The sequence below is a fragment of the Simochromis diagramma genome, unplaced genomic scaffold (genome assembly GCF_900408965.1).
Source record: "Simochromis diagramma unplaced genomic scaffold, fSimDia1.1 OVJJ01000596.1, whole genome shotgun sequence".
Taxonomy (NCBI): domain Eukaryota; kingdom Metazoa; phylum Chordata; class Actinopteri; order Cichliformes; family Cichlidae; genus Simochromis; species Simochromis diagramma.
In genome coordinates this window covers 7,283,017-7,296,984 of record NW_024387245.1, presented here as the reverse complement: position 1 = coordinate 7,296,984, position 13,968 = coordinate 7,283,017, and the positions used below count along the sequence as shown (strand labels likewise).

The 13,968-nt window shown below is 38.2% G+C and overlaps 1 protein-coding gene across 2 annotated transcripts in view; it reads left to right on the top strand.

Moving 5' to 3' along the window:
- arhgap24 (Rho GTPase activating protein 24) overlaps window positions 1-13,968 on the top strand; it is an 82,352-nt gene that overhangs the window by 17,679 nt on the left and 50,705 nt on the right. For both annotated transcript variants that reach the window (XM_040053420.1, XM_040053424.1), the window contains exon 3: window positions 10,828-10,915. In XM_040053420.1, coding sequence (XP_039909354.1) covers window positions 10,828-10,915 — 88 coding nt within the window. The remainder of the gene's footprint in view (window positions 1-10,827; window positions 10,916-13,968) is intronic.

Here is a 13,968-nt window from a genome sequence, read left to right as displayed (position 1 = left end):
TTTCCCTGCTTAAGCTGAAAACCATTTGACCTTGGCATTTAACTGGAGTAAATAAAACGCCACTGCAGTTCAGTAATTTTTCATTCTGCAACACTGTGTTACTGCTGATTTGATGACAATAGTAACTCTGTAGCCCTCGTTTGACATTGACAAAGATGTTTTTGAGGCATCACAAAGTAATAAAAGCTTTTTATAGCAGGCAGGGTTCCAGCCAGTCACGTCAGAACCAGAGCAGATCTGATTTGCATTATATTTGAATGTATGAGGCATGTGAACCAAGAAGTGGTCATTATCAGGACACCCTTGTGTGAACATCATGAAAAGCATTGCTGACATCATCCTCTGGTAATAGACAAGAAATTTCCATTAAAGTGGTTCAATAAGTTTGCATGCATGGGCGTCTCTTTAAAATTACGGATGGGCAATAATATTAAGGCAAAGACATTTCCTTTAGCCTAAATATATTAAAGCATGATAAAAGTTTATCATTAATAGAAGGCAGCCCCGTCCATTAGTATTCCTAGGCTGCATATACTGCATAGAAGTTATTTCCTTTAACTCCTGTAGGGTGACTGCATGTCTAATAAGCTCTGCGGTGATGGATGAAGAAGTCAATTAAGTCTCACTGGACTTGCAACAAGTTCCTGTAAGTTTTGTAGCCTAAGGACTTTTTCTATTTCTAATACCTGATGGTGCAAGAGGGTAAAACAGCGAATTTAAGGTGTGTGCAGATGTAGTGGTATTTGTATTGCTGGAGCAAAGCAGCTGTATGGAATATTTACTCACGTCGAATCCCAACTCACTAAAAAACTGAACTGCAGAGCTTCTTGTTCTGTCGGTCTTAGAATGCTTCACTTTTCATTGGTCATAACACAGTACATTAAGCACTGGCTCACATCTGTTGACTCATTATATTTAATTTATAGCTGTATCTTAACAATGAATTTGTAGATAAAAGGTGTGATTCACATTGATACTCCTAGTGATACATTGTTATTTTGTCCAAAATAAGGAGTCGATGGTTTACATTCAATTCTAGACTGCAGCAGTATTCTGTAGTTTGCATGAAAGATTATGACTTGTCTGCAAACATTTGCCATTTTAATGAATGAGGTGCAGTGAAACTTGAGGAAGTGCAATGCAAACCACTAACGGAAAAATTGGTCTTCCAAATAAAAGTTGAGCATTAGCACCACAATCAATCAACATTTCAAAATGAGCAAACTACGAGCAACTGCAGCAACCTGCTAGCAATCAAAGTAACCACAAGGAAAGGGGAACTACTAGCAACCACCTGCCAACCAGCTGGGGAACACAAACTTTCCCTAATGGCTGGTGATTTAGTAATGGATTTCATAACAACAGAAACTACTACTTGGGAAATAAGATTTGCCTGTGTGACTGAGACATAACTTAATGGGGCGAGACACACAAATATTCCCCCTCAGTAAATTATTAAAATAAATGTGCAAAAACTGATTTTATAAAGTTTTTAACAGTTTTAGCACCTGTTTACATTAATGAATGTTGATTAGCTGATGTTCTGTATAATTTAGAGAACTCTCATTGATCTGGTTTCCCATGAATGAATAATAATGAATGGATAAGCAAACATGTGGACAAGCTAACACACATTTTACATATGCTAACCACACGCGCTTTGTGTGAAGGTCATTGTTCAGTCAGAGCAAGGACCTGCTGGACAAAAATCCATATCAACAATATCAGGTTATAACATATTCCTCCAACCTGTCTCCTCTAAGACCCCCAAAGGAGATTTGAGGGCAGAATCTGATATCAGATATACTGAAAACTGGTCTTCACCTGTGGATGGTTTAAAGACTTTCTTTCTGCCTTTCACCTTAATAGGTTTAATTGGTATTTGCTCATTGTAACTTTGCTTTGCTGGGAGATTTTAAATCAAAATACTTGCAACCAATATCGAAACTCTCGCTTCTTTCTGTTTCCTCTGCCATTCTCCTTTATTAAGCAGAAATGCCATCCCATTTTCTCTGCATTCTTTTGCAGTTTATACATCGAGTTCATCATCTTCACGTCTGCCTAGTGAAGCTTGCAGTGTCAAATAAATCAAAACCATGCTTTGGTGGCTTTGGCCTAAAACCCGAATCAAGTGTCAGTCAGATAATTAATGCCATCAACTTTAGAGCTTAACAGTCAGCCGCTTGAATTGCTTTAACTTTAAATCTGACCTTGCTGACACAACTTTGAAGTCAAGCCGACTCCTGTCACGCATGTCACTTTTTCAGGGGCTGTTCTCTCTGCCTTCATTCTTACTTTCTTCTGTTTTTGAGAGCTGAAATATATGAAGTCACACTCATGAACATTTTACATACAGGTCAGCTCACAGCACTGCCAATCTGTATTACATTTGCATTGAGAAATAATACTAAAAAGTGCTAACTTCTTCTTTTTAAAAAAAAAAAAAAATTGAAGCTATCTCAGTGGTGTTTAAAATTATGCACAGCTATGTCTTTTTTAGTCTTGAGCATGTTCGTACTTGTACATATATCATTCACATATCTCTGGAACCGTATGTTATTCTGTTTTCTCAGCATGCCATGTTATGTCTTTCAGTTGTCATAGTTTGACTTTTTTATCTATTGATCTGACAAATATGATCTGTATAGAGGATAAAATCAGTATGGGGAACGTGCCGCTGACCTCATTTCCATCTGCCTCATTCATTTCCTGTGGTACTCCAAACCACATATGTTATCAGTTTATCTTCTATGATACACTCTAAAGGCTTTATAGGTCCTTCATAGTATCCACTTATCTTCAAGTCCTGGGAAAGGCCATCTTGTAAGAATTCTGGTAGTCTGCTTTGAGATGTCTGAAACCTTTACGCATCTGCTTGTCTCATTTGTTTAATAGAACAAAGCTGTGATAGTGAAGCTTGATTTGTGGGCTGTAGACAGCTTTTGATTTTCCTGCTGTCGGGGCATCCAGAGAAGGATATTGGTAACAGATCACACGTAGGAGACATCCAAACTGTAGTACAAGCATAGTTGATGAGCAGGGATATGTCTTCTCTGTGGTTGGTGCAGCTGTATTCTGTTTTTTTCTTTCTCTCTACTTAACAGTGGAATATATAATGCGCTGCAGTACAAGGACTATATTGAGGGCTATAGCTGCAAAGTAATTTCACAGGAAAATGGTTGAACAGGAAAATACCTTCTGCCTTTGTGGTTTGTAGACTTTGCAAGCCAAATATCTCCTGCACCTGTGTTCTAGTGTTAAAGGTATAGATACAGGATGTTAAGGCAGACCTGAATGGACTGAAATAGACTTCAGTGGCAACATGTAAATGAAATATAAGATACAGTCTTTGTCCTATTATTCGCTGGTATTATTGTGCATTATCTCATTCTAATGCCTTGGCTTGTTTTAGCAACATGATGCAAAGACAGGTGTATGACTAATTACCTTAAATTAGACCCTGTAACTTAATACAAGCTGTCATAAATGTTGTTAATGCTTGCTTTGAAGTCAGTCTTTTTGTAAATGAACTGCAATTAACGATACGAAGAGGCTCCTTTGCCAACTTCTTGTGATTTTTCTTCAGCTTATGAAGATGGAGGACAAGTTTGACTTCAGCAGCATGTTCTTGCAATGTGGGCATATTTTTAGGTCTTTGCAAAAGATAAACGCATAAACTAATGATGTTGTCTGACTTTAATAGGGTTACATAATGAAATTGCTGCTTTAATGAAGTTAAGTAATGTCACTGACAGACAGCCTACACTGTGGAGGAAAACAGTTGTTAGAGTTGTTTTGTGGATCCTGGAAATGATTTTGTGATGCAAACAGTTATTAGATATGATCTTGTGCAAGGAGAACTGTGTATGTAGCCTATAAAAAGTATTTCTTTTACTTTACTTTATTTTACCATAGTTTTACCATAGTTGATGGAGTACACCCGTAAAATGTAACTTGTGTGTACTGTTTGCTTTTTAGTATTTCCTTATGTTCCCTGGAAGTGATGATAATGTAATTTGCAGTTACTGCTTTTCCTAAAAGTATTGTTACTTTAGGCAGAAAATACTTTACTCTATCTAACTTTGGTTATGTGTTGTAAGCTCTATGGATATGATAAAAGGTATTCAGCAGCAACAGCAGTGACAGGTATTCTTAAAATTAAATGGTAGGGCGTAGTGTATGCCTTTGTGGGAATTTACTGTTAGTGGCATGACGTGTTTTTAAATGGCCCTGAGCTTGTGGTAAGCAGACATACTACTGTCCCTGCTCGTCCATATTTTCCACCCCTATAGCTCCGTTCTATACTTTATTAAAACCTGTGATTGATATCTCAGTTCTAGCAAAAACTACAGTGTTTATACATTTTCAGACTAATTTTATACTATTATTAAAGATAATAGCTTAAAATCCGTGGGTAACTTTTCCAGCAATCGGATGCATTGCATCTAACATACGGTTGTTTTTTAACCAGGCAGCTCATAGAGTAAATTAAATTAAATCGCCCTTGCTTTGTAATTCACCAATTTAGGTTCCCTGTGGTAATTTCAGTCTATCATTTATCCTGTCTAATTTCTCATATTACTCACCCAACGTTAATTTGACAAGTAAATAAAAATTAATGAAGAAGTTTCCCATTTCCCTCTAGTTAACTGGCATATTAATATTTATGAGGGTTATGCAGTCACAGTTGGTGGTTTTTATTATATAGTTGCTTTTGAATGTGGGACAGTGCAAGAAATACCTGTTGTGTAACAGTGGAATAGTGACATTTATTGCATTATTGAACCTTGCAGCAAGAAAAACATTAGTAACTCTTTGCCCCTTAAAAAAACTAGAACCAGAAATGGTGAAGAATAAATACATACATGGTCAAATTAATGGATACATATGGTACTCTAGAAAGGCAGACCCGTTGTAGGTCTCCAGCTAAGCTCCAGCTGAGTTTGATTTGCTGTAAAAGGTTAGCCAGGCTGGAGAACACTAATTATTGTCTACAAAGTCAGTTGAACAACAAGCCAAATAATGAATTACCTGTTGCACCAACAACAGATGGCAGCTTGACTTCACTCTTAAGCTTTTATCTGAAGCAGTTGATTCTTCTCACCAGCTTTGAATGATTCCTTCGTGTTATGCAGTGATTCTGAGAAAGTATTTCAATATTTTATTATTAGTAGTATTGATATTATTATCAGTAGTAGTATTTAGATTTTAAATATTTTGTTTATATTACGTTTGAAATATTATTTTTTTCCTATTTTATTTCACTCTCAAAGCTTTTATATCATACCCTCATCTGACACTTAATTATAACAAATTAAACTATGTCATTGCATTTAGCTATGTAGATGTGGTCAAGACGACCTGGTGAAGTTCAAACTGGGCATTAGAATGGGTAATTTAAGGTACTCTGAACATGGTGGTGTTGTTGGTGATGTGAGCAGGTTTATATGTACAGAAGGCTTTGCATATTTCAGAAACTGGTGATCTACTGGGATTTTCCAGCACAACAATCTTTAGGATTTACAGAGAATGGTTCAAAACAGAGAAAATGTCCAGTAAGCAGCAGTTCTCTGGGTGAAAATGCCTTACTGGTGCTAGAGGTTGGAGGAGAATGGCCCGACTACTGAAGAGGTATGCAGGAGAGCATCTCTGAGAAGGCACTGAATCGGGAAGCAGAAGACCACATTGTTGCACCTTGTTGAATCCATGCCATTAAAAATTGAGACAATGTAGCTGTTTTCAGAAAAAGAAATCTCACTGCACCTTACCTAGTACGAAGCCTAAAAGACTGGTACTATGATAGCACTTGTGTGGTGATTATTAAGCTGGTAAAGTCACAGATATTTGCTCGTTCCTTTTAATTTACTGAAGAAGCCAGAGGTAATTACTGAGACAGCCAATGGTAAGGGGCACAGAGAGGACATTCACCCTATACCCTCAATAAAAACAAACATGGCACATCAGCAGGAGTAAGCTGTTGGGTTTATGACCAACAAATCAATGTCACATGTGGAAGGTAATAGCTGCAGTTTTTACAGGCTGATCTGACCAGCAGGACCAACTGAAATTTCTGTACTCTCTTCCATTAAATGGAAAAAAAAGCTGCAGTCAGTGTTCTTGTATTTGCTTGCAGTCTCAGAAAACACATGAAATTAGATTTCAGTTGGAGGACACTGTTGGACGCAGCCTCAGAAAAAGCCTCCTGGAGGCTGGGCTGCTGCTTACAAGCCTGAGCCTCCTGCTGTTGCTTTGCTCATATGGATTTCTCGGAGTCACTTTTGTCCCATATGTGTGTGCGTGGCTTTTTGTTTGGGAATAAAAGATAACTGGTTTTGTGTCATTGCACCGATTCCAAAAGTGACCTCATTCCACTTAACAACAATGTAAAAATGCACAAAACACCCCGAAATAGGTTGGGTTTTTGTCTCGCGCTGGGTTGGGCCTGGCAAACGTGCTCTTTGCTGGGTAAATATTACTCTGCCTGCGGTTGGGTTTGTCTGCAGCAAACAACAGGCCACCAGGGAGGATGCATGGAAAGTGTGGCTGCGGCTTAAAATGGAGGAGAGGAGTATCTGTGGTGTTGTGGTTTTACGTTATAGAAAGGCTTAACAGGCCCTTGTCTTTTTTTCTGGGTTTTTTTTAAATGTGACACGCATTTTTATAAAAAAAAATCTCTCCTCAAATGCACACTGTTTATCTAAATCGTCTCTCATTTCCCTCAAACTAAAACAATGTTTACGAAAGGAACCTCTTGAAAAACCTTTTAATCCTGATATATTGAAGCTAGTCATATTGTCTTGCTGACAGCCACATCAGTCGAGTCCATTCCTTTATTTCCCTCTCTTTTGAACATCTTTATAGCCTCCTTCAAAGCGCTTCATCTGGGGCCTCAGGTAGGGTTTCAACTTCCTGATTGTCACAGTTATGGCTCATTAAAAAGTCCCCTTTTCTCTCTGCGAGCAGGAAGGAAACTGACTCTCTCTCTGATCATGTTAATGTGCACAAGTCCTGAGTACTGACGTTGTCACTTCTGCACATCTTGTCTGCGTTAGCATTAACCCACAAAGGGGTCACTTTAATGACTGTCAGATGCTGCACTGTGCCATTGATGTCCAACTTGTTAATGAACACAAGAAGTCACTGAATCAGTTGGAAAGGACGAGGTAATCTGAAAAGAATATTCAACCACATAATAATTACTGGCACTAGTCTGTCATTCTGTAAGAAATAACTTATGTAAGCACCTGGCTGCTAGTTGGTAAGTTTACTAAACTGCATGAATTTATGGTGCAGTATCATTTGTGAAGCCAGTGTCATGGTCCTGGGGCTTGGATCCAGAGTTTTGAGTTTTTGGATTTCTTTACTACTTAGTGGGTTCTGTTGGTTTTCATTGTTCTTAGGTTTTCTGGTTGAGTTATATATTTATTTATTTGCCTCTTCTGAAATCTCTTACTGCTGGTGTTTGTTATTTGTTGAGTTCTTATATAGTACTCTGCAAAGGTCTTGAGCCACGCCTTTTTTCTTTACATTTTGCTGCCAGGAAATCAGACTTTTTTTTTCTTTTCTTTTTTTTTTTTAAGCGGTCTTGAGCAATAGTTCACCAGATGTTCTCTTGTTGAAATATTTAACACTGACCTATGAATCATACAAGCATAAAACTGCCACCTAATTCAAGAGATTCACCAGTGTTGTGTCTACACATAACAGTCAACGTGACAAAGAAGCAAAGTAAATTCTGCCTTTAGGCACTTTGTGATAAACAGTCTGTTGCAAAAACACATACTTTGTTTCAATTTCTTTAGGTGAATCTACAAAAAAATGCCAAATATAACACAATTTGACAGGCATGAAACAGTTTATCTGCACCGAGAAAGTGATTTTTAAAACACTATTATCTGAAAACCTGTAATATATCAGCATGGTGTCATTATAAATTTTAGGAAATTGAACAAGTAGAGGAAAAACGAAGTGTTAGGCTTTAAAAACTATCTGCAGCAGATGAACAGTGTCTGAAAGTCATGTCCTTAAGAAATAGGAAAGCAAAATCAGCAAAGACCTGACACAGGACCTGAGAGATGCATTATGTGTCTTGTTACACTGATCAGGCATACCATTCTGACAACTGACAGATGAATTGAATAACACTGATTATCTCTTTGTCATAGGACATGTTAGCAGATGGTAAATATTAAGGACCGAGTGAACATTTTGTCCTTAGAATTGATGTGTTAGAAGCAGGGGAAAAGGGCAAGGATAAGGATTTGAGTGTCTGACAAGGGCCAAATCATGATAGCTAGAGAACTGGGTCAGAGCATCACCAAATCTGAGCTCTCGCAGGGTGTTCCCAATCTGTAGTGGATCAAAAGTTGTCCAAGGAAGGAACAGTTGTGAACCAGCGATACGGTCATAGGTGGTCAAGGCTCAATGATCCACAGGGGGAGCAGAGGCTAGCATGTGTGGTCTGATCCAGCAGATGAGTTACTGTAGCTCAAATAGCTGAAACAGGTCGTGCTGGTTCTGATGGAAAGGCGTCAGAATACACAGTGCACCATACACAGTTTGTTGTGTATGTGGCTACAAAGCCAAAGACCTGTCAGGGTGCTCATGCTGACTTCTGTTTACTGCCATATGCACTAACAATGGGCACCAAAGAGCAATGGAAGAAGATGGCCTGGTTTGGTGACTCACGTTTGTTTCACATCATGTGGACGGTCAGGTGCCTCTTTTAGCCGGGGAACACCTAGCACCAGGATGTGCTATGGGAAGAAAGCCGATGGAGGCAGTGTGATGCTTTGGGGACTGTTATGCTGGGATCCTGTCATCCATGTGGATGTCACTTTGACACGTACCACCTACCTAATCATGGTTTCACACCATGGGCACCATTTCATTGGAGACTGTATTCCTTGATGGCTGTGGCCTCTTTCAGCAGGATAGCGTGCCCTGCCAAAAAGTTAAAACTTGCAGGACAAAGGATCTGTCTGAAACATCGTGGTGCCAGATACTGGAGTTGATTCCTCGATGGGTCAGGGCTGTTTTGGCAGCAAAAGGGGGACCAACACATATTAGCCAGGTGGCGTAATTTAAGTTAGTTTACCCATGTTAGTATTTTCACATTCAGTTTCCTCTTTGCAGTTCAAGTCATGTTTCTTCCCTGTTTTATATTGATATACTTTTTCCCTTCTAGTCTTAGTTTTAATACTTCTGTCCCAATTTAGCTGCAACTTCCACTTTGTAAAAGTTATCTGTGCTAAGTTGCTTCAGTGTTTCCTTCTCAGTTCCTCCCTCTGGCTTGTTCGGAGTTTATGCCTTGTTCCTTTGTGTTTCCTAATTATGGTAAATGGACCAGTTCTTATAAAGCGTTTTTCTACTCCACTGAAACACTCATAGTGCTTTATACAACATACAACATTCACACAAGTACTTTTTTTTTCTATGCTTAACATTCACACACAGAGCAACTTAGGGTTAGTATCTTCCCCAAGGATATTTGGCATGCAGAGTGTCAGGGATCAAACCACCAACCTTCCAATTAGCAGATGACCTGCTCTACCACCCCAAAGTTCTGTGTTGTCAGATGCAGATGATTGGGTTAGGATTAGTCTCCTTTTGTTACTTCCTGTTAGACTTTGAAGTCTGGTTTTCCATTATGGTTTGCGTTAGCTCTACCTTGTGACAGTCCTTGTTTTGTTTTTTTTAAGTGTGCTCACCTGTGTTTCTCTCTCCTGTTTCCCATCTGTAATCAGTCTATGATTAAACAGCTCAGTCTTCAGCTGTGCTCTGCCATGGTGTTTATAGTAAGCACTTTGTGTCTGCTTTCATGTCTCCGAGTAACCTTTTCTTATGGGAGCTTGCTTCCTGCCTCCTTCCATTTGGGCCGTCTCACAACATAACCTATGACAATAAAAATGAGAAGAAATTATATATAAATGGTAAAACTGCAAGAGTCTAATAACCAAAACCCTTTATAGTTTACAGTGGAAATCTGTTTTTGCTGGTATTTTAATTGAATAATAAATGTATTATTAGTCATTTCTGCTAGTTCAGAAAAAAGTCAAGGAGCCCTTAAATGCCCAGCAGAGCTGAAGAGAACATTAAAACCTATCTGAAATGTGCTGTAGACATGAAATTTACACTGAAGTTAAGATGATATTATATGCAATTTTCATCTGCAAACTAAAATCTGTAACTCTGGAATAATTACTGTAAATGTGTTGGATTTTCACCTTTTGAATAAGTGAATGGGTATATTAAAGTACCACACAGGTACTTATATACTATAAAACATTACATTTGTAATCTGGTCAAATGAAATTTAATTGATTGGTATACATTTAGTTTACACCAAGCATATTTTATGATTAATTATTTGAGTGAATAAACTTGAAATTTTTCAGCGGCATTTTACTCAAAATGATTGTTTCATGTTTAGGAGGGCAAATAACCCTTTGTTGTTGTTGTTGTTGTTGTTGTTGTTTTGCTTTGGGGGTTTTTAGTGGGATAATTCAACACATTCTCAAAGGAAGAAAGACACATACAGATCCTCTAATGGCCAGCCTGTGTGTCATAGTGACTACATCCATCCTTTATATACAGTCTATGACTAGAACAGCTGACTAATTTGTGTAGTCTGGGCGGGGAAGTGAACTGATATCATCATTAAGCACTAATACTGATCAACAGATTTCACAAAAAAAGCTTTGAGCATTCATCTGGACTGTGTCAAAAAACATTACCTGCTAAAAAATAACTAACATTTATAAACCAAAAGCAGTAAATGTTGTTTTGTGTGGTCTAAAAATTGCTTCTGTTCTTTATTTTCCGCAGGGAGCCATTTTTTTACGTGGAAACAAAGTTACAGAGCATCCAAGCAGCGGCGACGAAGGGGGAAAATTTCTTTTCGAGGTCATTCCAGGTAGGATGAGATTACAGCAATTTAATCACTGCTGTTTTTACTGAGGACAGAATGGTGAAAGCAATCTTTACTTGGCAGCAGAAGGAACAAAACCATGAGGTTAACTGTTTGCTTGCCTTCTACTGGGGATTTGTTAAGGGATCACAGTGAGGTCTGTACCTCGTCTGTCTGTTTTTACATAACATTATGGGCTTTACTTCATGATCCGTTTTTACTGTTAAGCTTTTTTAAATATACAGATTTCCATTTTATTTTTTTTCTTTATTTTGGCTTGAATGCAACAAAAGAGAGCATTAAAAAAAAGGCAACAACCATGGATTATTAGACTGTTAATGCTGTATGTGCCGAGGATGCCCAGTAGAACAATAACAGGAATAAATGTGACGTTTTGTATATTTTCCTATATAACTTTTTTTTTTTTTCTATCTAGATGACAGTCATTTACACATATCGTTACAATTTCTGTAGGTTCAATCAGAGGCTAATTCAAACTCGTACAACATGTGAAAACGTGGTTAAGCACAGCATGAAGGAAATGTGGGATATTTTCCCAGGCTGGAATGTGAGCTTATGGAATAGATATTTAAAAGGCACGTTCACAGGGGGAAAACAGACGCAGCTGTTAAAAGATACAGTAGCAGAGTGCATCAACAGCCCCAGTTGATCTTAAAAACCCAGTAGAAAACACCGGATGTATGCTATAAGCACTCATACTTTATTTGTGTTAGTCTTTTCCCTGGTGTGTATCCAGTTGAGTGTCCCTCAGAGGAAACCAAAGTATAATTGCCAAGACTTTTTTTTTCTCACTGAACACACACGCAAACCAAGCAGATAGTGGTACAAGTATTGGGGTAATAGGGGTCAATATGTGTGTGTTACAGGGTGTTTGAAAAAATCTCGATGGTGTTCTTGTCGTTTCATTGCTGGCTGTCTAACACTTTCAACGTCAGACGAGGATTAAGCGCTACCTGCAGAGATCAGTTCATTTGCTACTCTTTCATTCAGTATTCACATTTCAGTTGGAGAAGTGAACTTTTGAATAATAATCCTCAATACTCCTCAAAACATTCATGGGCATATGAATGTTTTGCAACCGTGCAACAGTTTCATTTGATTCTGCGTTTCACGTTGTATTTGCTGTTTCTTGAGTAGTATGATGCAACAGGAGTGAAACAAAAAGGATTTCTCAATATAAAGCCACAGTGAGCATCTAAAAGTTTGCTCACAATGTAATTTGATGCTATTTGCATTCAGCGAGCATGCAGATATAAGCTGGGAGACTTGTTGAGGCACACTGAGAGTGGACTTAAGCCGGTAATTCACACAGCAGGTAGCGTGAGACTTTTCAAACTTCTGCAAAAGGCTAACTGAAACTGGGCTTGGAGGAGGGCACAGTGACTCAGTGAGACATGTAAGGGAAGTCTTACATCTTACCTCAGCACAAATTTCCTATCTGATCATCAGGCATGAGAATATGGGGCTTACACTCCCTGCATGGGAAGGGTTTTGATTGTGGAAGCCAGGCGAGAGGCAAACAAGCAGAGGTCGTCTTAAGTGTGGGTGACTTCAGCAGCATGGTGTCAAACAGATGAAGAACTGAAAGCGTGCATAAAGGGCTGGTGCAAGATTCATTTTCTTTTTTTCTTTTTTTTTTTGATAATGCTATAATTATCAAAAAAATTATTATCTTTCTTTTCTTCTGGACACACAAGTTCAAGTCTCTTAAAAACAGCTTTAGCATCGGCTTCGTTCCTGCAACAGTTCAGTTAAAAACATAAACCTGTCTTTCTAAATCCGGGGTGCATTTCAGCTGTGAAAAAATGTGAAATGAAAGTTTTGTGTATCACACTTCACTATTGCTGGTTCGACACCGGTTTTCAGCATTAGACAAATTAGCTTATTGTCATTTCTAGCCGAGAATTGCTAAAAATCAGAAACCAATTTGATTGCTTCGACAACTTTTAAGTCCACGCGGGCCAAAGCTGCCATATTTTATTGTTTTCATTTTAGGCACCGTTAAGAAGAAGAACAGTTACTGGTTATGTGTTTAAACATATAATTTTCTTTTTAGAAAATATGTGGTACATTTCTTCCAGTCTTTACTTCTACGGTTATTTTTTCCAATGGGAGTACACCTTAATACATTCTTTACAACTTCTGGAAGAAGGAAAAGGATTTTTTTTTTATTCCAGTGTGTATTCTCTCTACTTGTGCAGCTGCCATGTAATACTAAATCATCATAAGCTACATATCGTTTACTTCTGTTGGGAAGTGAGGCTTTTATAAAGCTGTTTGTTTCATTTGTGGTGCTAAGTGATGAGAAATGCGTTTCGATATCTTTCAGGGCTCGCCGAGTTTCAGTCTTGATACGATGTTGATTGTTTCAGTACTGCTGGAATGACTTAAAGACTGCAGGGAAAAGGTTCCAGTGTTTACAGTACGTATTAAAGGTTTTACAGCCAACTACATCAGTGAAAAGGTAGCAGCGAGCTCAAGTGTATTTTCATAATGCATCTGGCAGTGATTGTACAGTACTGTACAAAAGAACATGTGCTGATCGTCATTGTTGCGATAGATTAAAGTGTGAGAGGCAAGATAAACTTAAATTGTGTTCAACTGTAAATTCAGGGGTTGTTAATTTAAGTACTAACTTCATTGTGCTGTATCTCTAAAGTGTGCTGCCAGCACAAATACAAAAGTGGGAAGTGAAATGACTAAGTAATGTCACCTAGTGGTGTGCAATACTGCAAATTTTGCTATTGATCTGATACCTAGTAAATACAGGGACAGTGTTGCTGAAATCTCTGACTATGACTTTCAACTTCTGTTTTTTAAATGTGCTCACCTCTCACTCACCTCTGTTACTCATACAGCAGTATCTCCTGTTGTAGCTAACATTTCCATCAGTAGCTAAAAAGCCTGCTAGGTTTTCTGGACAGCTGTGAAATTGAGATATTTATAGCAATGTATGTAGGAATTCAACCTTTTACAAAACAATGAACAACCCTTTTTCCAGGATAAGCTAAAGTAGCCACCATATAGATAAATAAGAG